The 27,167-nt window shown below is 53.8% G+C and overlaps 1 protein-coding gene across 2 annotated transcripts in view; it reads right to left on the bottom strand.

Annotated features, from left to right (window-relative positions):
• The window catches only part of LOC116948658 (cyclic AMP-responsive element-binding protein 5-like), a 125,121-nt gene that overhangs the window by 71,910 nt on the left and 26,044 nt on the right, over positions 1 to 27,167 (bottom strand). For both annotated transcript variants that reach the window (XM_032965561.2, XM_032965560.2), the window contains exons 2-3: positions 18,431 to 18,598; positions 11,709 to 11,816 (exon numbers count right to left, since the gene is read on the bottom strand). In XM_032965561.2, coding sequence (XP_032821452.1) covers positions 11,709 to 11,816; positions 18,431 to 18,586 — 264 coding nt within the window. In that variant the 5' untranslated portion in view covers positions 18,587 to 18,598. The remainder of the gene's footprint in view (positions 1 to 11,708; positions 11,817 to 18,430; positions 18,599 to 27,167) is intronic.

Here is a 27,167-nt window from a genome sequence, read left to right as displayed (position 1 = left end):
GTTTCATCAAACCAATGTGTTTATTAAAATATCGTGAATCAAGATGCGTTTCTGTGCTTAACGATTGAGAACCCAAGGGGTGCAAAGCTGCAGTAAAGGTTAAGAACCGCTCGCCTAAATCATCGGTGACTGCAAAAGCCCATTATCAAACCCAGGATGTCAGCGGGACTGGCTTAGAATCAATGACCTCACTGCCACCCGGCCAAATCTATAATTGTTCGACATTTTTGACAGTTTAATATCGTGTTTTCAATACATCTCAAGTGCCTCTTGCATTATGAGAGCACTTTGAGATACTTTCAAGGGAGTCCATGGATCAACATACTGTACCGTGATGTTTTTTTATCTCTCTCCATTCTTTTTCAGATCAAGACTTAGCTAGACAATTGTTAGCCTGATGCGAAGCGCAAATTCGGTCGCAGGGGTAATCGTGTTGTCATATCTGGGGTGGAGCACGCAGTTACAACGTCACTGCCTTTGATGGAATTTAACGCCCACTGTCTCACTCCGGTTGCTCGCTCACTGGCGTTCAGTCGCCTCCTTATCAGTCTCATATCGCTACTGCCATGGTTACCGTTCCCGTGAACTTCACCCGTTGATCCTTCCAACTATGGGAGCGCCACGGTGGCTAGGAGATGTTAACTGCCTCGCCTGGTATGCAGGAGGTCGCGAGTTCGATCCCGACCCTGACGCCTGTTGTTATATTTGGAGTTTGCGTGTCACTCTCCCCGTGGTCACGTGGATTTTCCTCCGGGTCCTGCGGTTTTTCCCTCCATATTTAGAATCAAGATGCGTTTCTGAAAAAAGAGCTATACAGCTCAGTGGGGCCTTACTTGGTAAAGGAAAAAAATCGTTGAAGAGAGAGTTTATGTCGAGGGCTTGGTTTGACTGATTCTTTCGTTTTATCAACCACAAGTTCAACCACCACCACACTCACAATAACAACAATGCACGCACGCACCTCACCCACTTACTCACCACAGTGCAGGTCACCTCAACGCTCTCTCTCCGATTATTCCCTCGCACTGCTCCACTCATCCATCCCTTGTCACAAATTCGTTTAACATTGCTCAATTTAATAAACGCGTTACATTTCGTTACAGTGGGGGGAGCGGTGGTGCAGTGATTAGTGCTACGCTGCTGCGCAATGAACCTGGCGACCCGAGTTCGATTCCGGCTCACACGGCCAACACCAGGTGACGATTATCCGAACCGGTCCTGGGCCTCCCCTAGGTCGACTCGGCCTCAAATTAGTACGTGGTGTGTAAACATCGCTACTGGGGAGACAAAGGCGGCCGGGCATGGTGTCGCCCAACCGACCCCCTTAGTGCGCCGTGCCTTGAAATAGATGCTCGCTAACAGCACTTGCCCCGACATTCTGTGTAGGCTACACGGGTGATCTTTGTCTTTGTTATCGTGTTCGTTATTTTAATGGGGGCCTTAGGAGGAGGAAGAGGAAAAAAAGGTCTCGTGCAGAGCTATGATGATGTCACCCCCCCCCCCACTGGCCCCTCCCTTCCCCCACGCCCCCCCCATGCGTGGGCACACGGGCAGTGTTTTGAGAGAGAAAACTTGGGACGTGCAGTGCGTCACCCATACAACACGCACACAAAGACAAAGCCCCCCCCCCCCCCAGCATAGCCTTCAACGGACTGTTCGGACAAGCGCTGCCGTTAGCGAGCAGCACCTATGAAGGCCGACGCGGCACACGAGGGGGGGTGGGGGTGGCCAGCACCACGCCCGGCCGCCTTTGTCTCCCCAGCCGGCGATGCTTACAACACCGCACGAGAGGCTGAGTCGATCTAGGGGAGGGCCGAGACCGTGTTCAGACAATCGTCGCCGGCGGTGGCCGCGCGAGCGGGAATCGAACTCGGGTCGCCGTGCCGGGAGCGCAGCGAGGTTGACCCGCTACACCGCCGCCGCCGCCGCCGCCGCTCCTCGTTCATTCATTCACGCGCGCGTCCACGTGGAGTGGACACTGCGAGCGTTGGGGCCAAGTATGAGCTCAGCAGACCGAATGCCAAACCGGTCACGCTTCATTAAAAATGCTTCAGCGGCCACCAACCCCCCCCCCCGCCCCCCGTTGCTGTCCACACGGTCTTCTCCGAAAATCGCCGCGCCCAACCGCCGCCAAGCATATTATTTTATACATATTATATTTTCTGACACCGGTTTTTTTCGTCCGATTCCATTCGTTAATTGTTAATTCCCTTCCATTCTCATCCGGCCTCCACCTGCTCCCGACAACAACAAAATCCTCACCACCCCCCCCCACCCCCAGCCTATCGCTGCTGCCACCTCTGGAAAATGCATGGCTGGTGATTGAGCGCAGGGGGTCTGCGGGGCAGTCACGTGATTTTCTCTTGCTGGAGTGAGCGGCGTTGATGAATTGGTGCCCCCCCTCGCTCCCCCCACTCGGACTCTGCCGATTGCTGCAGCCCTGCAGAGCCAGTGGTGGAAGTTCCACATGCACATGGTTGGGGGGGGTGGGGGGAGGAGGAGGGTGAGACTGTCCATAAGACGCACAAACCGCTGTCGACTTTTCCGCGAGGCAGGTAACTAATTTTATCCACCCCTAGGAGGGAAGGATGATGGGCTGAGTCAGCACCGCCAGCCAGAATCAGAATGATCATTGAGACCGGACGAATCTGATGAGCTATGAAGCTCTTTTTTCATAGATGTCCAGTAGGGGAGTGGCTTACCAAGTGACAACAACAATTTTTTTTAAAAACGACAGGCGTGGAAAACAGAGAAAAAGTTATCAAGCCACGAAAAATAAATAAATGTTAAACATATTTGAAATAACATATTTGAAATAACATATTTGAAAATATATGAGTACAATTTGCATAAATTCCAGCCGATTTTTCAAAATTAAATGCAACCTTGGGCAAAGGCAGTACAACAACAACAGTCCCAGCCTGACCACACCAAGACAACAACACACCACCAACATCACAAATGACATTTACAAACGCGGTTGCAGCCAGCGATAATCCTGAGTTCACAAAGTGGCACTCTACTTGTTTTATCGACCCTACATGGTGATGATGGGCCCGAGTCAACCCCCCCCCTCCCCCCAAACCAGGGTTTGAACTCGCAACCTTCGCGGTTTGCGAGCCGCTTGCTCTACCGCTGAGCCACCTGGCCGGCTATCCGTTGTCGACGGTGCACACTCCGGCGTTGTTGATATTATTTTCCTTTTTGGGAAAGAAAAAAAAATAAACAAACCCATTGTAGTTTCGATGGGAAAATAACAATTCTCGCGTATGTGCAATAATAGCCTTCCCCTAGCTCAGGCACATAATGCACACGTGCGGGTGAGCTCACGGTTATCTTATCGTCTCCTCCTCCACCACAGGTGATCGCGATCGTGGGTCCCCGTGTCACGCTACAGGGTTTCAGGGTGGGTGCCCCGTTCACTGCCGAACTAGCTCGGCGCTAGTCTGATTTAGAGGCGCGCGCCGCCGTCGTTTTCGAAGACATTGCTTACTTACCGCAGAGAGCCCCAGCGGCGTGACCACTCTCTACCGAAGCTGGCGTCAAATTGTGCCACAAGCCATGGGAACAGGTTTTAACGTTTCTGGCAATACAACAGTTGCGTCAAGATATTAAAACACCACACCGAAACCTTTTTCAAGGATCTGTGTCTGCATTGACCACATATACTCGTGGCGAACATGCAAACAAATAAAAAAAAACATGCTCTGATATTATATGCATTGTCTTTGAAAATGATTGGTCCGCATCAGCGACAGCTTTCTTTAGAGCCTAGTCTCAAACATTCTTAGACCGGAGGACGCCACTAGGCGAACAGCACAAAGACAATGCACTTGTGGGAGCCTCCCGAGAAAGTTATTTTATTTTAGTTGACGTATGCGTGCGTTATCGGAATGGGAATGGGTTTACAACATACAACCGCATAGGGGGTGCGGTGGTGGCCTGGCAGACAGCACACTGCACTATTAACCCAGCCACCTGAGTTGGATTCCTGGCTATGGCTCGCATCAGTCGTGCGTGACACCGAGACCGGTTCCCTTTGCCAAACCCCACGACGGCGTCCAGCCGAATAATTGTGAGACTTCTAACAGCTGTCCAATTAGAATTTGGACGACGAGCACGTCCAATTATATCGTTTTAGTCACTAAAAATTACAAGGCGTTGAGCGGCGGCACAGTGCTGAGCACGCTGTACTGTGAGCGACTGACATCCACACCAAGTCCTGGGCCGTTCCCTTCACCACCGACGAGCACGGGGACCAGCGTGGATGAAGTATGGCCAAACAAAGCCCCACTGACGAACACGGAGCGCGGAGGCCCCAACTACGTCCGGCCGTTGGATTGACCGAGGGGCTGGTTAGTAAATACAGTTGCCGTCCGCGTCGGCGTTACCGTGCGGAGGTGGCAGTGGCACGGGGAGGCATTCACCCAGCAGCGGATGGGCAAAGGGGATGTCGCGCTCTCTCAAATATCGCCGCGGGGATCGCGAAAGCCCCGCTCTCTCCTGGCACAGCCCGTGCTGCGGCAACGTTCCGCGACTTCGTTTTGCAGCTGTGGGCAGCGGAATGTCAATTTCCCGTCAAGCCACCAACTTGGCCGGGGAGGGGCCCCTTCCATTGGAAAGCGGCTCTCCATTCCGGCGCTTCACCCCAGGGCAACCTTAGCGGTGCACTCGCGCGCAGGCTGCCGCTTCGCTTTCACACCCGTGGAGGAGTCTACAAACGGTCCCTCGCGGCTAACCGCCGAATAAGAGACGGCGGTCACCCGCACGCATCGCGCGCTCATTAATGTGTTTTTCGTTCGGCGAACCGAGCCATTGTTGGCTTCGCGATTGCTGTTGCAGCGCGTGCGGGAGGTGGCGGTGGGTTGTGGAGGCCTCCCATCCAACAGCGGCGCGATCGACCGGCCCCGCGACGGGACATTGCGGGGCCGGTCGATTTCAACCGAAAGCAAATGCGCTTCGCGGAGCTGGTGGCGAGGGACGACTTTGCCGGAGCGACTGATCGCGCGTCAATCAACCTTCCTGAAACGTACACGAGCACTCGCTGTAAATGCCGGCAAGCAATGTGGTTATGATTTCCCTCACAGTTGCCAGTCTTCTTGCGTTGAAAGGTACACGTTTGATTTGAGCCTTGACAGTGAGCGAGAGCGAACGAGAGTGAGAGCGAGAGCGGAGGACAGAATAAAACCCGCAAAGTGCAGGTTCAATTGAAAACACGTTCTTCTGGGCTCTCTGCAAAAAAGCAAAACCAGGGCCAAGACTCCGGTTTGTTTGGAGTGTAATTCCACCGAGAGTTCACCCACACCACAAGCAATGTTTTCCTGGAGACGGTCGTCAATGCACATGAACGTTTTTGTGTCCGCAAAGTCCACGTGCGGATTATTACCGCTGCTCATTGCCACGCAGTGAATCACCGTGGCCCTGTGCTCCTTCAACGGTGGAGGAGGGAGAGAGGGAGAGCGAGGAGAAAGAAGGAGGAGGGAGAGAGGAGGAAAGCGTAGGAGGGAGAAGGAGGAAAGAGGAGGGAGGAGAAAGGAGGAAGTGGACACGAACTCTCTAAAACTAAACTATTTTTTATTTTACCAGGTAAGGTCCCACTGAGCTATGTAGCTCTTTTCAGACGTGACCTGGCTAATCACAGATGATAGCTGATCGTCACGTGGTAATGTATAGCAGCGGCCAAATACTCCGAACGTAAAAAAACGTCGATTCTAAAATGTGGAGGGGAAAACCGGAGAACCCCGGAGAAAAATCCATGCGACCACGACGAGAAAAGGCGGGCAGCACGAAGAATTAAGAAACTCCCCCCCCCCACCACCACCCATTGCTTCGATGTGGAATCGAACCGGCCGACCTCTGGGCTCGCAACTCCAGCGCGCTGCCAACCATTACGCCATTTACGGGTGTAAACTCAATCGCAATTCGCCGGTAAACTAAAAATGTTTTGGTGATGCTACTGCCGCCGCCGCCGCTGCATTGCCAGCGGTGCACAAGCACAGACAATGTCAAAGCCGCTCAACACGTCCGTCAATAACGCTGCGCAGCGTTAAGAGTAAACTACAAATATCTTTTAAAAAATAAGCGACGTTTCGGGCAGTGGCCCTTCTTCACACAGCGCGTAATTCGCCGGGATATCTCGCTCTAAACGGGAATTTTCATATTATTGGTTCTTTCGGTAAAGTCACGTGAATAGAAAACAAAACTTTACATTTAAAAAAATAAAAATAATTAATTGAAAATAATACAAGCAAAAAACCCACGCCGTTTCGATCGCAACACAAGCGGTCTCCATCTGGCGGAGAGAAAAGAAAGGAATTTCCACGTTCTGTTTACGTGACAACCCTTACTAGTTGGCTGTGTCGGGTGGTGGCGGGTTTTAACGACACATTTATATATTCACACGATCTAATCCAAAAAAACATAAACCTCTATTATGGGCAAAAAAATAATATCACGTTTGCCATAATTACGGCGGTGTTTGCCAAACGTTCTAGGTGTAACGTTTCAAACCGAACGGCCAAAATGTGGGTCGATAAATTGTCTCAAGTGGAAGGCGTTGCCCCCTCCACCCCACCCCTTGCTCAATCCGCTGCCAGCCCACGCTGATGTTGGCACGGTCAGTCACACGTGTCACGAGCAACACGGGTCGCCCGTGACACGCGTGACGAGCCCGCAACACGACAGAGACGTTACTCAAGCACAGAGTTATTTTAATTAATATTTTCCCCACCGACCGCGCCAGCTAAAAATGTTGCTGACGTTCCTCCAGTTTTTCGCTTGAATGATTTTGTTGTGCGGATTTCTTTTTTTCGAATTAGCCCGCACTCCTTCCTACATAAACACAGCCTTAAATCACGCCGCCGCCGACGACGATGATGATTATTAGTTTTAAGAGTTTCAACTCCCGAAGTATTCTCAGCAGCCTGCGACAGGTGGAACTGTCCGATGCCTTTAGGCCTTCACCTCGCTGTGGCTTCAAACGAAGGCACTAACGGGCGACGGACGACATGAGGGATGTCCCCCCTCCCCGCCTTTGTGACGTCCACAACGTAACGCGTTCGTCAAACAAGGCGGGCTCGGGCGACGCGGTGGCGGCGGCAGGGTGAATGGAACGGCCAGAGAAGTGGATTAGAAACTTGGGGCGGTATTGCTAATCTATTTGAAAATGGGATAGAGGAGGCAGACTGGACCGGATAGGGGTGGTTTGTTGAGTGTCTGAAATGACCTGGACGAAGTGCAGGAATCAGCTTAGAGCGCCGTCCCGGATTAACTACTTTACAAATAAATAACAACACACACACACAGCGACGGAGTGTCACGGTCAGCGGCGGTCAAGACTTCACTCGACAATCCGCGGTTCGCTTTTTGTCTCCTTGATCAGCGTTTCGTCTGCATCCATTTTTGGGAGTTTTGTTTGGGCCTCGCGCGCGTTTCACAGTTTTGTCCGCTCCACAAAGCGGAACCTTGGGCGCATCGGTTTTTTTTTTGTAATCGTCCGCCAATAATTAGCAGCGATTGTAAATTAATCGATGGTCCGCACGCGCGACGCGATATGCACGTGTGTGCGAGCGCAAGGATTTATTCGAATCTATGATTCGATGCACGTCCCCGAAACTATTTACTGTTATGAAAAAATATTTACTCTGTTACGTTCATCGACGGTAAATATTTTTTTTGTTAATATATTCAACGTAGAGTTAACGCGCAGATTAATTACTAAGGGGCCGAATAAGACTTTCAGATAACTCTGTCGGGCATAATCAAAACAAAGATCCCCTATAACCTTAACAGACCACTAGGGCAAGTGTCGTTCACGAGCGCCTATGAAGGCCGACACGGCACACGAGGGTGCGATTGTGGCCCGGAACCAACCACGCCTAAAGGCCGCCTTTGTCTCCCTCATGGTGATGTTTACACACCGCACTATATACTCGTTTAAGGCCGAGCCAACCTAGGCGAGGCATATGACCGGTTGGGATGATCGTCACCGATGTTGGCCGCGAGCCGGGAATGGATCTTAGCTCACCGGGTCGCATGGTGCAATTTATTTTGGGCAAGGCTCATGGAGCTGAGAAGCTCTTTTGTTGATGGCGACCCGGACAGAATGGCTGAGAATACGACAAGGGGAGGGAGGGAGGGAGGGAGGGAGGGAGGGAGGGAGGGAGGGAGGGAGGGAGGGAGGGAGGGAGGGAGGGAGGGAGGGAGGGAGGGAGGGAGGGAGGGAGGGAGGGAGGGAGGGAGGGAGGGAGGGAGGGAGGGAGGGAGGGAGGGAGGGAGGGAGGGAGGGAGGGAGGGAGGGAGGGAGGGAGGGAGGGAGGGTTTTACAGAGGCTGCACAGGACACGAGCAGGGTAATTGTATAAACATGGCGAATACATAATGAATAACAATAAGCAGTAATAATAATAACAAGAAAATAATAATTCCTATCAAAACGTCGTGATATTTTTATTATTATTTTCACTTTATTTGTATTATTTTTGTCTATCTACGTGGCGACTTCACCGAAAGAACCATAGAATATGAATTCCTGCAGTCGCCAAAGTTTTAAGTCAAAATTTTACCGGGATTATGCAGAATGTACATGTTGTAAGGAAGCCGTCCAAAATGACGTTACGCGCATGACTCGAGCGAGAGGAGCCGGCGTACGGTATTTAAAACGGTATTTATTATGACGGCGAGATTTGCAACCGCCGTTGAAGAAAGTAAAACAATTATAACACGTCGATCAAGGTTCCCGCCGCCCAGCCATCGACAGGAGCGGGCAGGCAGGGCCGTGAGGTTTACACTTCTCTCAACTCGTGCAAAAAGTTTAACCGTTTAAAAACAAATATGTTTACTCTTTTGCGTGTGTGATAAGATAGATCTTGACGTTCAAGCCGACGAACTTTGCTGTCAGTAAACATATAAATAATTAATCACGAGGAATGACGACGGGGTTTTCTTTTGATCTCGACCAACATCTGGCCAAGCGGCCTCCCTCCTTTGTCGAACAGTAAACTTACTCCCCACTGACGGCGTTAAAAAACACACTGACAATCTATCTATATATAAAAGGGAAATTTGTGAATGTGTGTGTCTGTTCGAAATGTTTAGCATAATTGCCGACATGCAACAAACTTGAAATTTGGCATGTGGGTAGCTTCCAAACTGTACACAATGCAAAAAGTATAAAAATAGACTTTTGTATTCTGGGGGGGCGGGGGGGTCGCAATAATGTATATATTTTGCACGGCAAGTGAGCGGTGACGTCACGCCTGTGATGTCACACGCATGCAGCAGCGTCACGCAGTGTGCCTGCTGACGTCACGCATCCCCGACCTCCGCGTAGGCCGTGTATTAATCCAAGACAAGAATCCAAGTCTCGGGCGAAGCTGGGTAGTAAAGCTAGTATGTGTATATATATATATAAATCTAACCTATTGACCCCCGTTTTCCTGCGACCTAATCACGCTAAGCGGCGCCCGATCCCGTCAAGACCTCAGGGAAGCTGCTGCGAGTGGGGGGGGGGGGGGGGCTATGTACTGTGTGGGAAGGAAAATCCATCGTTGCGCTGCACTATGCCGGGGGCACTTTTGCCTAGCGTGGCACTTCGGACTCTCGTGGCCCGCACGGAAGCTTTCGGGCGTGACGAGATCGCTGCTGGCGGACGTGCATCGTGTTGGACATCTGTGACAAAGAGCTCATCGGATTCAGTCGAGAAAACGCTTGCAGTCCCCCCTCTTTGATAGAGAGTTTTGGGTTAGAAACGCGGAAATGTGTCGTTAAACCCGCCACCACCCGACACAGCCAACTAGTAAAAGGGTTGTCACGTAAACGGAACGTGCCAATTCGTTACGAGTGCAGCACTAACCGGCTGTGTGTTGGAGGGTAAATCCGCAACGTTTACAACGAGCATCATCAACTCTGGCTGTCACCTGTAAACGTTGTTGCGGGGTTACTTGGCCTACTCTTCCGCGCTGGCCAAACACGTCTTGGCAGAGGTGGGAGTCGTGATTACACTGGGGAGCCGGACATAGCTCCGTACACATCAGGTCACCTACACGTGCTGGAACGACAACTCACGCGCTCCCACACGACATGCCCATGTGTGCCGTGTGCAACGGCGTTGTGGGCAGCGGTGGTTGCAGCGCACGTCGCTACGAACTCGGCGGCCCCGAGTTCGACTTCCGCTCACGACCCAACGTCAGTGGTGGACGGCGGGTGTCTGGTTGGATAGAGGTTACACAGCTGGCTCGCGTGGTCACGCTTTGCACCATCTCGTTTTTCAGAAGCGACCTGGCCACAAATGACAGCTCAACCAAGTGGCTTGTGCCACGTGGACAATTTACAGCAGCCTCTAACGTACGTTCATGCAAACTTGTGGAAGGGAAAAACCGGAGGACCCGGAGGAAAATCCACGCGACCACAGGGGAGAGAGCAGCAGGCGTCAGGGTTGGGATCGAACCGACGACGTCCTGCATACCCGGCGAGGTAGTTAACATCTCCTAGCCACCGTGATGATGATTATGTCGTCAAGGGTCGAACCCACGCCCTCCTGTCTTACCAGGAGGTCGTGGGTCAGTTTAACTAAAGCGAGACACTCGTAGGGTTAGTGTTTAGCTGGCTCGTGGGGTGAGGACCAGTGTCAAGGTCAGACTGACGAGCTGGTTTGGAGCTGGGGGTAGAGCCCGTGTCTTACCCCCCCCCCCCCCGCCATCGCCGAGTCTAAATTAAACAAATCATTTGGTGGCAATGTTGCTTGCTGCGTTGGCAAATGGTGCACAAGCGCGTCTAACAAACAGAGAGAAAAAAAAACGCGACACACACTCGTCAACAACGCCGCGGCCTTCAAAGAGAAAGAACAAAAGCAAACATGTGATCGGCGACGTTTCGGGCAACGGCCCTTCGTCATGGCACTTGAATCCATCGCCACGCCGGACCCCTTTCCCTTCCGATTGATTTCTGCTTTGGTTCCCGCGGCACACCCTTGAAGCGAGTCTCGCGCACGCACGCACGCACGCACGCACGCACACACGCACGCACGCACGCACACACGCACACGCACGCACGCACACACGCACACGCACGCACGCACGAGTCTCGTACGCGGCCGGCGGCCAGAACCCCCCTCGACCTTCGCAGCTGCATTATGAACTTGTGCCAGCGACGGGGTGCGGTGGGGGTGAGGGGCAACACGACAGTCAACGTGAAACAAACTTTAAACAAACACAACGACGTAGGATGAGTCTCGAGACAACACTGCTCCCACTCTCACCACGCGCGCGTGTGTGTGTGTGCGTGTGTGTGTGTGTGCGTGTGTGTGTGTGTGTGCGTGTGTGTGTGTGTGCGTGTGTGTGTGCGTGTGCGTGTGTGTGTGCGTGTGCGTGTGTGTGTGCGTGTGTGCGTGTGTGTGTGTGCGTGTGTGCGTGTGTGTGTGCGTGTGTGCGTGTGCGTGTGTGCGTGTGTGTGTGTGTGTGCGTGTGTGTGTGTGTGTGCGTCGTCGCAGGGAACAGTTGAAGGAAAACTGCCCACCGGGCGGTTCAACATTCCGCCGACAGTCACCGGACTTGACCAAGCTTCTTGCAAGACGGAGCTCTCGGTCCGCCCCCCCCCCCCCCCACCCCCACTGCAGATGAAGCTTCGCGGTCGACCCTTAGGAAGGGAGGACGGACGATCGTGGAGGGGAACGAGAGAGAGGAGGGGGGGCGCGCGGGGCAAGGCACTCACCATCTTGGCCTCGGAGTGGTTGTGCGGAGGGGTTGGCGGGCACGCAGAGTTCATGTGGGCGCCGTGCATCCCCGGCACGTTCTGCATCATCCCCACTCCTCGGTTCATCTGCATCGCAGCGGGACGACAATGGGCAAACAAGGGGCAACGCTTCGCACGAACGGCGTCCAAGCCAACGCGGCGTTAATCCCCGCTCGGCAGTCCCGAGACTGACCATAGCGTGGGGGGGGGGGGGGTGGTGGTGGGAATCGACATTCCAAACCCACAAACGTCAACAATTGGGGGGGGGGGGGTTCTCTTGATCGTGACCGCCACGCGACCGCCACAACACCTGTGCCCGGAGCAGCGTGCGCTCTACGTGCCGCTGTGGGTTTAATTGCACGGCGTGACACCAAATCGCCGGGTTTAGCAATTCCATAATTGAGCTGCGACTGTGCAAGACGTGCCCTCCTGTTGGCCCCCCACCTACATACCCCCCTCCCCCCTATCCTATCACCCCCCCCCCCACCTCCGTCCCAATCCCAACCCCATCATCATCACGGTCCATGGGTAGTCCACTGCACATTTTGTCATTTGTTTCCACCCTCGTCTGTCTTGTAGTGCACCAATATGCTCAAGTAGTGTCCACATCTTTCCGGCACCAATCTCTCACGATGCCGTCGTCAACCCGTTCTCCGTTCGGTCTTCCTCTCTTTCTGGTGCCTTCCATTTTTCGGAACAACAAAAACACCACATTTTGTATTTTCTTGTCGTACGTGTCCAAATAGTGCCCAGTTTCCTTCTCATCACTTCCCGCATCGTCAGGTCTTCTTCTATGTGCACCCTTTTTATTCCCACTTCTGCGTCGGTGACTCTTTGGGTCCAGCTTACCTGCAGTATTCCTTCTGTAGCAGTACATTTCGAATGCCAATATCTCGCCTCAGTTCGTCGTTTTTTTAATGTTCCAGGTCTCGCAGGCATACGAAGCTGCACGCAACACGCTACCTTGCCCAATTAGACGCAACACGTGACACGTGTGCGCTGTGGATGCGGTTCTTCGTTAACATGAACCTGGCTTCATCTAGTCGGCGTTCACAGACAGGTTGCCACCTGCCCAGCTGTGACCAGGACAGTCCAGAAATTGGCCTCTGCGTTCGGTCGGCAGGAATTGATTTTAGCACTCCGATCGTTGATATTTTTTTTTCATCGTTTGCTTTTGTTGCAACTCGCTGACGAGCCCGCCCATACTGGACATCTTGTTGGAAAATATAAATAAAAACAAGCTTCATAGGCTCATTGGATTCCTCCCCGTGGTCTAAATAAAGGTTCCGATTCACGACAGATTCTGATTTGTACCGAGAGCTGGTTTCCGACCGGTACCGTGTTGGACTTCCAATCGCGGTAAGAGTGGCAGCGCCGCGCGTCCATCGCAGACCGAGCGCCCACCGAGAAATTGCGCTTCCGGCTTTTTTTTTTAGGACCGCAGTGGAGAAGGTGGCAATTCGTCGTTCGCAAAAAACAACACGCAACTAACGGCAGGAAGTAAAACATAAGCTTCTTCGGCTTCATTATATTTGTAAGCATTATGAATAATTATACTCTTACAGAGGGGGGGTGGGGGTGGCAGTGGGTGGGGCTTTGGCCCACTTCAAACCAGCATGTGGGTTCTCCGATGCGTTTTCAGTCTGTACCGCGCGCGCCGTTTCGGTACGATGTCCGACGTTTTGCACAACCCGCCGGGCGCATCTCCCGGAAACTGCAAAAGCTCCGAGCGGCTGGAGCGAAACGTAGGACTTCGTGCCGAACGACACTCGGTTACCACCACCATCAGCAGCAGCAGCAGCAAAAGGTCAATCCCACCGCTGGATCAAAGCCGCCACCACCCCAAGCTACCACGTCGGCCACCGCTCGCCAAGACGCTGCGATCCACCCGGCACCTGCTCCGTCTCCTCCCTGGAGCGGGAGACAGTTCCTTCCGGTCGCCGCTGCGTTCCATCCCCCCGGCTTCCACTCCGTCGTCGATCCCCCTCTTCTCGCCGTGACCGTGCCCTGCCCAAGCCGCTCCCCGCCGATTGCGTTTCTAGAACACTCCGGGTGATGTCACCGCGACCCCCCCCCCACCCCCGGAATGATGTCACCACGACGGCGGAGAGTCGGGGAGGCCGCTGGTAGGGCACGGCCGGCCAAAAACCCAACGCAGCGAGAGACGCGTGCGTCCGCCGTTGCGTTTAAGCGAAAGCGCGGGCGGGCGGGCGGGCGCTACGTACTTTTCCCTTCGCTCACGGCTCCTAAAGAAAAAAAAAATAGGTTTCCTGTTACGACGAGCGGTCCCAAAACGCTCCGCTTTGGAGAATTCGGAGGTGTCTCGTTTTACCAGCCTCCCCCCCCCGCCCCGGCTGCCCTCCCCCCTACCCCCCTCCAACAGAACACCTCTCCCTTCCCTGCACCACAGACGCTCTCCGCTTTCTTGACGCTGCTGTAGCTTCTGCTGTAGCTCCTGCTGCTGCTGCTGTGGCTGCTACTGCCGTTTCCAGCAGGCAACGGACTCCCGTCTCGCAAAGTCTCGGCGCGGGAGGAGACGGGACATGGCACATTTCAGACCGGGGTGATTTATGAGCCCTCTCTTCCCGAGGAGAGACCCGAGATCAAATTGCAACACAAAAAAAAACACTCAAAGTCAACTCCTTGCGTTTGCCTCGCGTTCAAGCCGGTATTTTTCACCGTCTATTTTTATTTATTTATTTTGCAAAGTCCGAGCTCGGATCGGACTGTCGGCTCGCCCAGTTTATTTATAAATGTACCTCCTTACCTCGATTTGCTTTGCTCTGTGTGTGTGTGTGCACACGCGTGCGTGTGCATGCAAGCGGGTTAATATATATAAAAAAAAGATACAGTTCCCAGGCCTTCCCCTAGGTCGACTTGGCCCTAACAAAGCAGGCATCTTGTGTGGGTGTGCAATAACACATCAGCACCGGGGAGACAAAGGCGGCCGGGGAGGGGGGGGGGGGAGGAGGCGGCGTGGTGGCGGCCACACCACACCACCTTCCCCGCGCCGGCCGTACACACACGTGCCCGCTCGCGCTAACGCAGACACAGCGCTTGCCCTCCACCCCGCCGGACGGCCCGTTAGAGGCTATCCGGGGGATCTTTGTCTTTGTGGCCGCTCTCTCGGGGTTTATTTATTTATTTACTTATTTGGCTTTTTGCCGTGTGCGAGTGGCGCGCATTAGCCGGGGTGGGTCGCCTAATGCGTGCCAGCTTCACAGACGACGGCGCGTTGCTTTTGCAGGTGCGCGCACGCGCGCGTGCCGTGTGCCGCTGAACAAATGGGTGCAGTGTGGAGGGCACGTGGTTGCCCTGCGCGCGGGCACAGCAGCGGCAGCTGCTGCTGCTGCTGTGGCCGCCACCTTCAAAACTGGCAGGACCACCCCCCCCCCCAACCCGCCCGCTCCCCACAATCAATCAGTCTTCTGGCTGTCCGTACAAAGGTGCCCCGCTATTGGCAGCGTTGGTTGTGAGTATGGCAGTGTTGTTTGTGTTGGTTTAGAATACAAACGGGTTTTCGTTGTCGTCGATTTTCCGCGAAAGATGTTTTTTTGGGGGGGATTTTTATTTTATTTTATCGATTGGCTTATTTGTTGCTGTGTTTTCCAAGCGTTTATGACAGTGTTTGTATTCTAACCCCATCCCTTCGTAATTTTTTGCTGCTATTTTATATTATATCTCTTTAACCTATTCGATTTTTTCCCTTTTCCGCAAAGGTAATGTCGGAGGTTTAACTTATTTTTAGCCCCCCCCCCCCCCCCGACGGCTTTTACTCAAATTTGAAAGTAAGAACGTTTTTTGGTGCGGTCGTCCCAGGCGTTTGTCATATCTTTGTGTCACCGAAACTGCATTTCTCACCCACGGTTAGGGGGCTTCAAGCATTAATATGCGTTCCTCTCATGCCCGACCCTTACAAACGTGTGATTTAAGAGGCCGCCAACTGTGACGTTTGCTGCATGAGCGTGTGTGCGTGCATTCCCTCGGTGTACGTTAAACACACAGGCGGTCCCCCCCGCTTTTCCAACGTCACAGTGCGGGTCCTGGAAACCCCGTCGTCGTAAACCGGACCCCCATTTTCCCCGCAGATGGTAGAAGCAGCGGAAACGTGACTTGCGCCGAAGCTTTGCTTCTTTTACTTTCATTGGCCGTATTTAACGGGGTCTTTTTTTAATCGACGAAAATCATTCGCGACAAAAAACGCTCGAGAATAACAAAAGCTCCACGCCAAGTCACGTCGGAAACCGGACGCCCGACTCGGCTCCAGTTGCGTTCGGGAGTCGTGTCGGAAGACGCGTCGGTCAACCGAGCCTCTGCCGTTGTAAGCCGGTCCATGTTAGCGGCGTGATATAAACGTCGCACGTCGTGAACGGGACCGTCTTAAACCGGAGGAGACCGCCCGTAACTCCCGATGAAATCTCCTTAATCCGGTGTAGGTCGAACCTTCAGCACTTCAAACGATAATCCATTTTATTCTACCCATCGTGCAGCAGCAACAACACGGCCACTTTGTGAAGCCGCTGCTGGATGAACGTGCTGACGTCCGAGAACAAAACAATCTCCAGTCTCAAATTTGTCAATCCACTCATGGACGAGGGCTTTTTTTACGCCGCGTCGGTCCGTAGGGGGTGGGGGAGGTGGTGTCGATTGACCATACTTCACCACGCAGGTCTACACCGGTTGGTGAAGGTTCGGGGTGGAGGGCGATTTCGGTGTCTGTGCCGCATCTTGAGATGTGGTCGCATTCAGCCGCTGTTTAACTTTTCTATACTTTGCACTCCGATCGTGTTTTGTTTTTTTCATTGTCCGTCATAACGTTCTGACCTCGTGCCGCTATGGGAGATCTGCGAAAAAGAGCTTTATTGCTAGTCGGATTCTTCCAGTACAAATAAATATTCTGATTGCGATTCTGAAATCCACGTTGTATTTCATTGCAATACACCTTCAGCCGGCAGTACCGACCCCACTCATCCTTCACAAACTTTTCAGGTGTGATAATATCAATACAAATTCCAACACCTAAAAATTATGAGATTCCCACCCATCACAAAGGTAAAATGCGTGCGTGCAGTCTGGGAACAAAACTGGAATAAGAGCAGCACGCAACAATGCGTCACGCACAAACAGCAGGACAGAGAATTGCGCAATGTATGTTGAACTTCTTTCGCAACGTACGTGGCCAACCATACTAAACCGGAGGTGCGGGGGAAGGACAACAAACTAAACACCGATGTGGTGGTCACGTGATATGTCACGTGATATGTAGCAGCCATGCCTTCCTGATGCTTGTGAATGGAACACATTTTCCAAGTTTTGAAATATACGCAATAAGATCATAGGTATGGAACCGTTTTGCCAGTATCAAAGTGTGAAAAATAACAATAGGTTTTACCCGTTCTGCCAAATAAAACAGGTGATAAGATGTTCAAACACCAAATCGATACATTTATGCAAAGAATCAAGTCTGTATTAACCACTGTTCAACCCGAGCAGTGTTCTGATACTTGCATTGTCCTTGTACTGGTCGCCTTTTGGCACTCTCTGGTCTGACACTGGTGAGGCAAGGCCATAGAAGAAGGTTGTTGTCTCTGGAGTAGGCCAATCAGTTTCAAAGGCAATGCGTACATTATCAAAGCATGTTTGTTGCATGTCTTGCCACAAAAGTACGTCTTAACAAAACTTCTGTTTAATTGCCCGAAAGGGTACAAAACCTATTCTTAAGATCGTGATTTTTTTGTAACAATTTAAAACAACAATAACAAAAAAAAACCCAGCCCTCGTGCCATCGCCAGCGAGTGAAGAGGCAAGCTGGACACGGCTCTCACTGCGAGTCGCCCCCACCACCGACAATGCGCACTCAGATCTCACAGAGCCGGCCAGCCACACCGCTCGCCACCTGGCTCACGCCGCGTGCCCTCCCACACTGCATGCCTTTCAAAAGCACGTGTGTGTGTGTGGGTGTACCGTGGAGGCGAGGGGAGCGGTGGCGCAGCGGTTAGCGCAACGCGAGCGAGCGATATCTGAACCGGCCTTGGTATCGCGCCTGGTGCCACCCCAACACCTCCCCATCCCCTACGACCTGTGGACCCCGGTGCAGTTGCACCGCCTGCAAACTCGACAACGACGGCGCTGTCCAAACCCATCCTGTGCCTCCCCCACCTCTACAATAGCCGCTCGGCTGTCTTCCTGGGCAAGAAGGCGACTGGGGGATTGGTGCTGGTCACACACCCCCCCCCACCTACCCCCACGTGCCATGCCGGCCTTCATAGGTGCTACTCGCTAACAACACTCGCCCCAACAGTCTGTTACAGGCGACACACGGAGGGGGTGGGGGCAGGGCAGAATCTTCCGGTCATCCTCACAGCAGCGGCCGATTTTGGCTACTGACCATCGAACAAAGACGGCTGTCACCGCATCACGCGGCGCTTCCAGATGCGCTTCTGCGGCCGTCTGGAATGTTCTTCCTCCTGCCGATATTAGGGAGCCGCTTTGGAGCTATGCACTTTTAAATCCCCTAGATTGACAAACTCATTTCTTTAGAACTGCTTTTTGTGCTACGGTTGTCGTTCTGCACCCCCCCCCCCCTCCGCACCTCCGATGAGCACGGTTGGTCCACGTACATAACGGCGGTGCGACAGAAGTTCAACCGCGTGTAGTACGTAGGTACGCACGCACGCACGCACATCCTTGCGACTACTTACGTGCATGGAGTGGTGCGGAGGCATGGCGGGGCTGCTGTGGACCGCGTGCACCGAAGCTGGCGCGCCACCGCCGCCCCCGCCGCCCATGGGCTGGCTGTTGGGGAGGTGCATGTACCCCGGCAGGGAGCCCGGCACTGGGCTGTGGCTGTAATCCATGCCGCACTCAGCCTGAGCAGCAGGGAGACAAGATCACCAGGACGCGTATGAAAATCCGCAGCCTTAACGACACCGCTCCCTCCCCCCCCGCCCCGCCCCGCCCTCCTTTGCTGTTTCAACGACGTCGAGCAAGTTGCAGGGTCACAGGGTGGGGAGGGGTGGGAGGGGGTGGGTGGTCCCGTTCCACCACCCGAGTCTCGTGCACGGCGTTCGTTTTACTCGAACCGTAGCGGCGCGACCGCTCCGTCTGCCGCCGCTGGCGCCAAAGACCGCGCCGTATGCACGTTGGCCCTTTTTTTTACTTCCAGAACGGAATCAGAAGAAAAACCGTACGCGTACGTCATCGGTTTGGAATGGTTAAAAGGGTTCACAGGCTGTTTGGGGCAGGTGCCGTTCGCGAGTAGCAGCACCTACGAAGGCCGACGCGGCACACGAGGGGGTGGGTCGTGGCCAGCACCACGCCCCCAACAGCCTTTGTCTCCCCGGTGGCGATGGTCACACAACCACATCAGGTAGTCTTTGGAGTCCACCTAGGAGGGGGGCCCAGGACCGGTTCAGATAATCGTCACGGGTGTTTGTTGCTGTGAGCCGGGAATCGAACCTCGGGTGGCTGGGTTCGTAGCGCAGAGCGATAAATCGCTACGCTGACGACACACACCAACATGATTACTTCCACCCAACGAAAATCATGGGGCGCAAAGTAGCGTTGGTGGGGGTGCTGAATGGCTATACCAAGCGGTCCTACTTTGGGGTGGGTATAAAATAAGATATAAAGATAAAGATGCAACCCTGCAATGTTTTCCTCACGTCACTGCTGGTGGAGAATAATGGCATTTGTGAGATTTTATTTGAAATCGCACCGATGCAGCCGGTAACTGCATTATTGAATATGTACGCAGTCGAGATGTGTACGTGTACGGTAGCACGTGCAGACGATCGTGACCGAGACTCTCAGCGAGGGGTAAAGGTGCAGCCGTGCAATTGCTGTGCTCACATCACTGCTGGCAGAAATGGCCTCCACTGGAGGGTAAGTCTCTAGAGAGCTCCCCGTCGAGAGTGGCATTCGGACGACTCTTTCACGCTGGCCAGACATCCATGTCAAACGTGGGAGTACCCACACTCTACCCCACTTTACACGCAACCTACCGACCTGATCGACCGCTGGGTGGACAGAGGTAGAGCGGGGGGGGGGGCAGGGGGGCATTTGGGAGACTCTTGGGTTCTCATCTGGCTCAACAGTCAACCCGAGTGGAGGAGGCGAGACACTGAGTGGTGGTGCAACGGTTAGCACACTGCGCGACGAACCCACCTCGACCTGAATTCGATTCTCCGCCACGGCTGACGTCATTGATGAAGCGATACCCGAACGGGTCCCGAGTGCCCCCTTCAATCAACCCCCGCTGACCGGTGTGGTGAAGTATGGTGAAACAACCACCAGTGTGGCGAGGGCCTCATCCAGCAGTGGATAGGCTGTACAACCAAAGGGGAAGCTCGGGATTGTTTCCGATTTTTACCCATGAGCAGGAATTGAACCCTAGGATTCACAGCCCCCGGTGGTTCACGGGGCAGCGCGTGAAATCGCTATGTTACCACTCCCCCAACACCCCCACGATACGCACGGACGTCCCCGTATCTACGTTTCACGGGCAGACGTATCGACGCGCAGACGTCAGAATTGAATGCGGGGGGCGGGGGGGGTGTGGGGAGGAGAGAACGCGAGCAGCTGAGAATCCCCTCCAACTGGGGTCCAAGTCCACAGCTACAGACTGCAACGGTGGGAAATTGCAGAGGAGGTGACGCAGGCAGACGCATTACAACGATCGCACGTGAACTCGATCGCACGTGAACTCGATCGCACATGAACTCGATCGCACGTGAACTCGATCGCACGTGAACTCGATCGCACGTGAACTCGAACAGAAGAACATTGGAGGGTGGGGGAAACGATAGCGGCAATAGTTTAAAGTCACATGAAGAAAGGTGGACGCATTACACTTGTACATTCACAGTTGCAAATCAAGCGCATTGACACAACATTGCATGATGCGTACACACGCGCACGCGAGCGCGTTGGGGGGAGAGGGGACGCAAGCAGTGTTTTCACAAATCTCCGTCATTTCCCGTAATTTTATTGGGCTACATATATATACACAGCTACACGTATGTATGCACGATATTATTATTTTTTTATTTTCTTGTGTATGTTGAAGTGCTTTCGCACCGTACGTAGCCAACCGCGCTAATCAGAGGTGGGGGGCGGGGGAAGGACAACAAACTAAACACAAAAATCAGTTCCAAAGAAATGAGTTTGTCAATCTAGATGATGATTTTAAAGTGCCACAGCTCCCCGTGGCTTCCTCGTTTCGCAAGGAGGAAGAGGGCGTTCCAGACGGCCCCAGAAGCGCGTCTGAAAGCGTCGCGCGATGCGGTGACCGCCGCCTTTGTTCGACGGCGAGCAGCCGAAAGTCGCCGTCGCCGCCGCTGCTGCTGCTGCGAGGATGAGCGGGAGTTGTCGTGACTGCTTGTGCTCCCTGACGAGACCAACAAGGCATTGCGGTCCATTCGTGGCAAGTGCTTTTTTGTTGTTTAACGAGTGAACAAAACTCGAAAAGTCCACCGTCAAATTGGGCGGCACATTAAGTGGTACGAGTCTGTGCCAGAGGTGCTGCAATTGGACAACAGTACAATTCTTCACGAACTGCTGCTGTTGCTGCTGGGAGCTTGTTGTTGTTGTTGTTGTTTGATTAACGCACACAGGCCCCCCCTCCCCACCCGAGTGCTTCAGTCGTCCCCGCGTGCAGTGCTTCGATAGTGGGACAGCCCCCAGCCGATGATGGAAGGCTTCACACATCACAGGGCCCACATTCCGCAGCAGCCCCAGCTGCCAAGAGAGTACAGCAGCGCCAACCGAGTACAGCGATGACAAAGATCCCTCTCCGCCCGTGGAGCCTGAACAGACTGTTGGGGCAAGTGCCGTTAAGCGAGCAGCACCCTACGGAGGTCGGCACCGGTGCACGAGAGGGTCGGTGGGCAGAACCACGCCCGGCCGTCTTTATCCCCCCACCCCCACACCGCGCCCAGTACCGGTGCAGATAATTTATCAACCGTCACTGGTATTGACCGCGAGTGGGAATCGAACCCGGGTTCGTAGCGCAGTGCAGGGCTAACCACTAAACTACCGCTCCCCGCCGTGCCTGTTTCAGAATAAATGTATTTATTTATACCATTCTTGGTTCTTTCGGTAAAGTCACGTAGAAGGGAAGCATTAATATAATAAAAATATAAAACAATAACATTCTCACGACGTTTCGACTGCAACACAAGCAATCATCATCAGGTGTGAAAGAACCACGAATATGAATCCCTGCAGTCACGAAAGCTTTGAATCAAAATTTATTTATACTGTTTATTGTACCGAGTACAAAAAAAGACGCAGAAACCAACGATCGCCAGCCAACGAGCGAGCGAGTGAGCGAGCGCCTAACAGGTTCGGACATTTCTCACAAACCTCGCCAGGTCACAATCTAGGCTAAACAACACAACGTGATAACCACTGCACCACCGCTCCCCCCCCCGCCCCGCCCCCATCTGCACTTAATTGTATTTAGAAATAATATTGTCATATTCTTTGGTTCTTTCGGTAAAGTCACGTAGAATGAGAATAAAATAATAAAATAAAATAAGACAATAAAATTCTCACGACGTTTCGGCCACAACACAAGCAGCCTTCTTCAGGTGAAAGAAACAGGACTGTCGGGACGACAGAACTTCAATTAACGCTGCTAAGATTCGCAGCGTCTTTTAAGCTCGGTGAGAGGCGTGGCGAGCCTTGAAAAAGGAGTTCACATATCAAAGCAGGATAATTTAGCATTGAAAAAACTGAGGGATTAGCTTGTGACAGAAATAGCTGCGTTAAAGTCAAAGTTTACATATCCACAGAGACATTAAGTCTTATTTTATTTTATTATTTTATTCTCATTCTACGCGACTTTACCAAAAGAACCAAAGAAGATGAATCCTTGCAGTCACGAAAGCTTTAAATCGAAATTTAATATTGTCATATTGTACCACAAGAGTCGAAGCGATCTCCTGCTCAAATAAGCAGCGAGGCATCGGTTGCTCACCTAGAGCGTATCCGTAAGGCAACCCACTGTTGGCTTCGCCACAAAGTGGTGCCGATTTTACCCACCCCCGGAAGGAATGATAGACTGAGTGAACTCCGCTAACCTTTCTTCCCATTGCTCTCATTGGAACTCGTTTTGCCAATGAAGCCGACGTTGCCAGCTTCATGAATGACGCTTTGGTAACATCATCACCTGCTCACACAGTCGAGACAATTGTGAACGAGTGATCCCAAATTCAAATACTGTAACGTTCTCTAAGCGGGCAAAAGAAGATATTTGACACAAATACAAATCGGGTCTATGCTCATTCGCTGTCAAAATTCTCAAATAACAACCACGGCGCGGAGGTTCGCCAATTGGTTTCACTCGCGGACGGGGGGGGGTGGGGGGGGGCAGCCTCACTCAGCCTGGAGCCCCCCAGAGCTGCTCCGAGTCTCAACACTCACGCGGGATACGAGACCCGTCAGCAGCCGCATCCCATGAGTAGTAGTGGACCGAGTAATTCGCCTCGCGTAGAGTGTGACGCCGAAGCCGATTGAAAACGTCCTAAGCACGCTCTCGCCCACCAGTAACATGTCTGGGAACACCTACTTCATAATAAACGTTTTTGGGTTAGATCGCGTTATTTATAAATGTGTCGTAACCCTCCACCACCCGACACGGCCAATCAGCACAAAAGTGCCACGTTGACAAAAAACAAATAGTTCACTACTTTAGCCCACCGGTGTGTTGAAGAGTGAATCCACAACATTTGCAGATTTTGAGTACGACGTTTCGCTGGTAATTACATCCAGCATCATCGGGCATTTGCCAGAAATGCCCCACATATACCCCGACATACGCCTACGTACGTGCATGCATGCATAAACTCGACACTCACGCGGATACGAGCCCCGTCGTCATCATGCATCATCAGCAGTGCCGGTGGTGGACCGAGTAATTCGCCTCCTCCTGTGGAGTGTGACGCCGACAGAGATCACACCGGCCGGTCCCAGCTGCGACTGTGCGTGGAGCGGCGGCGCAGCGGTCAGCGTGCAGCGCTCCGAACCAGGCGACGCGGGTTCGATTCCCGCTCGCGGCCAACGCCGGTGACGATTATCTGAGCCGGGACGCGGGTCTCCCCTTAGGTCGACTCAGCCTCGAGTGGGTGTCTGGTGCGGTGTGTAAAACATCGCCAACTGGGGAGACAAAGACGGCCGGGCGTGGTGCTGGCCACCCACCCCCTCGTGTGCCATGTCGGCCGTCATAGGTGCTACTCGCTAACAGCACTTGCCCCAACAGTCTGTTAATGCTACACGCGGGGGGGATCTGTGCCTTTGTACGTTCGCGCAGTGAGAGTGACCCGGGCCAATGATGTAATGGTTAACATCCCAGGGCCACATCCCTCCGGGGTTTATTTATCCGAGCGCAATGCTGCAAACAAACGACTGCTCTCGTCCAGGCCCTTCCCGACGCGTTCTCGGCTCTCGTGCCGCGTGTTCTTCGCCGCGACGTCCGACGTTTCGCTCCACCGTCCAGGGGTAGCTTCTCCCCGAAACCGAATTGCACCGCTCCGCCGGCGTCCGAAGAATCTCTCGGCGTGGCGTGAACAGGCGTGGGCGCGCCCCCACATCATTGCCGAAGCGGTAGAAGAGTAGGCCAAAAACGCCCGCTTAGATGGGCCTTCTCTCTTTCTCTGACTGGAAACCTTTCTGCCAAGCTGTGGCCCGAGCAAGCCGGCAAGCAATTGCACCTTTACCTTTCATACTGGATGTGGTGCGGTGGGAATAAAGTTTTCCCGGCTGAAATCAAATCCCCGCAGGGCACGCGCTCGCGATGCCCCCCCCCCTCCCTCCCCCGGGTGCCACGACAACGACGCTCACGGGGGGCAGCAGTAATGGCAGACTGCCGCCTTCACTGCGACTCGTTGACCGAACAAAGTAGGAACGGACGGAGGGAGGGAGGGGGAGAGGGCGGCATGGCCGCCGGGTCGATGGCCCTGCCGGTGTCATCCCGGCCCAGCGCCGTCGATTAACAAAACCCCGGCGGCGGCGGCGGCGGCGGCGGCGTAACCGGAGCGCTCGGTGCACCGTCGTTGCTCGGCAGCACCAGACGTGACGACACGCGATACACGGAGTGGGCGGCTGGGTCCTGAGACGCTGCCCGCCCCCCCGCCCACCCCCCGACGCGCCTGTCGCGCGCCGCTAAGTGCTCTCGGCAGGCTCTCGCGTTTATCCGAACATGTTTTCGTTGCCGTTTCCGATAACGGCATCGGCGGGTGGTTGCGCGCGGCCGCCGCCGAGCGGGGATCCGGAGCGCCGACGCGGTGCGCGACAACGGAGGCGGCACGGGCGCACGGTTGCCGTGCGAGTAGGTCGCACGTAGGTGCTGAACTCCTTTCGCACCACCGCGCGTAGCCAACCGTGCGAATAGGAAGTGCGGGGGAGGCGGGTGGACAAAATACTAGAACACAAAAAAGCGGTTCTAAAACAAGTGAGCCTTCAGTCTGCAATGCCGCTGTGCGGTGCGATGGGTTAGCGACGCGCCGGGATTCTGCGGCTGCCACGGCAGAGGCCGCCGGTTCGATTCCACCTCCCGGTGCGGCCGTTGCAAAGGCGGCCGCGAAATAAATAAATATATATTTTTTTAAACGCCATTATTGGATGTAACCGCGGCAATTCCTAAAAATCGCGGTCGGAGCGTTTCGAGATCACTTTGTTGAACCTTGAACCAGGCGGGAATTTCGCGAGACCGGGGACGAGTCGTCAGCTTCGTGAGTGACCTGGCGCATTAAGTCTGCCGCTAAGCGGGGAGTGACGATTGCCGAGTACAATCCCAACCATTCTCACGACGCAGGCACGCCAATGGCCAACTCTCGTTGTAATGACGCCGGGGGATCTTTAACGTCGCCTGCGGACGGATGGGCTTCATACGCACGGCCGCAGCGTTAACCCGGCGGCGGCGGCGGCGGCGAGGTGGCGGCCGCTCGATTTGAAACCGCGAGCCTCCGCGACAAAAGAACCGCTGCTTAACGCGCTCCCGCGTTAAATATAAAAAAAAAACTATTCTCGTTCATACGACGGACGAATCTGCACCGCCTCTCCCTCCAACGTTCGACTTGCGGTGCAAAAGAGAACCAACTCCCCGCTAAGTGCTCTCCCGCCGTCGAGTAATGAGGACGATGCATCCTATCGCTGGTGTGCCTGCGCCATGTCCGAGACTCTTTATCTTTAATGGACAGTGGCACATAGCACCGTTGTGAAGGGAGAATGAGAGCTAGAGACCAGCAATTATCCAACAAACGCTCCGAGCACTTTGCACGAGCCGTGTCAGATCGGTACGGGCGATACACGCGATACGCACACGCACGCTATACGCACACGTGCGTGCGATACGCACACTGGACATCTGTGAATTAAAGAGTTTCGCAGCTCATTGGATTTCTCCAGGATAAATATTCTGATTCTGACACACGTGCACGCGATACAAAACAAAGACAAAGATCCCCTGCATAGCCTTAACAGACTGTTGGAGCAAGTGCTGTGAGCAAGCGCCTACGCAGGCCGGCACGGCACACGAGGGGGTGGGTGGGTGGGCGGCCCCACGCCCGGCCGCCTTTGTCTCCTCAGCGGCAATGTTCAGACACGGCACCAGGTACTCATTTGAGGCCGAGTCGACCTAGGGAAGGCCAAGGACTCTCTCAGATAGTCACCGGTGTTGGCCATGATTGGGAATCGAACCCGGGTGCCCGGGTTCGTAGCGCAGCAGCGAGCTAAACGTTGCGATACACACGCACAAGTGATACACAGACATGTGTGCACGACACACACACACACACACGTGATATACACAGACACATGCGCGCACGACAAACACACACACACACGCACGTGATATACACAGACACATGCGCGCACGCGTGCACGCGATACACAGACACATGCGCGCACGCACGGCAGAGCCGTTAAACGAGCAGCGCAGCTCCGCCGACAGCGCTGTCCCCCCGCTCTCGCGTTCCCGACAGCTCTCTCCTGCCCCGTCAGCTCCAATTTGAGCGACATTTCACAGCTCCCAACCAGCGGCGAGGCTCTCACAAAGGGCCGCAGTGTCTCCCCCGGCAAGCGGAGGTGCAGAGGTCCGTTCCACATCGAGACAGAACCATGTTTCTCCTCCTCCTCCACCCCCCGACCTCTGTTCCGTCTGTTTCTCGTAGCGCTTTCCAACTTAAAGCGTTGATCCATGAGCTCCGTCCGTACGTCCGTCTGTCCGTCCATCCGTCCGTCCGTATGTCCTTCTGTCTGTCCGTCTGTTTGTCCGTTAGGTTGTCTGTCCACGTCTGCCCGTAGCATCTTTCCCTCGAATCTGTCAGGTCACGTGTCTGGTCCGTCAGTCCCCCTGTTCATCTGTCTGTCCGACTGTGTCTGTCTGTCTGTCGGACACAGGGTTCGTTTTCGTCATATCCGTCCCTCAAATGAGTT

This window comes from Petromyzon marinus, chromosome 34 (assembly GCF_048934315.1).
Source record: "Petromyzon marinus isolate PM22_M1 ecotype Great Lakes invasive population chromosome 34, UKy_Petmar_22M1.pri1.0, whole genome shotgun sequence".
Lineage (NCBI taxonomy): Eukaryota > Metazoa > Chordata > Hyperoartia > Petromyzontiformes > Petromyzontidae > Petromyzon > Petromyzon marinus.
The sequence above is the reverse complement of the archived record's forward strand: the minus strand, read 5'-3'. Positions and strand labels throughout refer to the sequence as shown.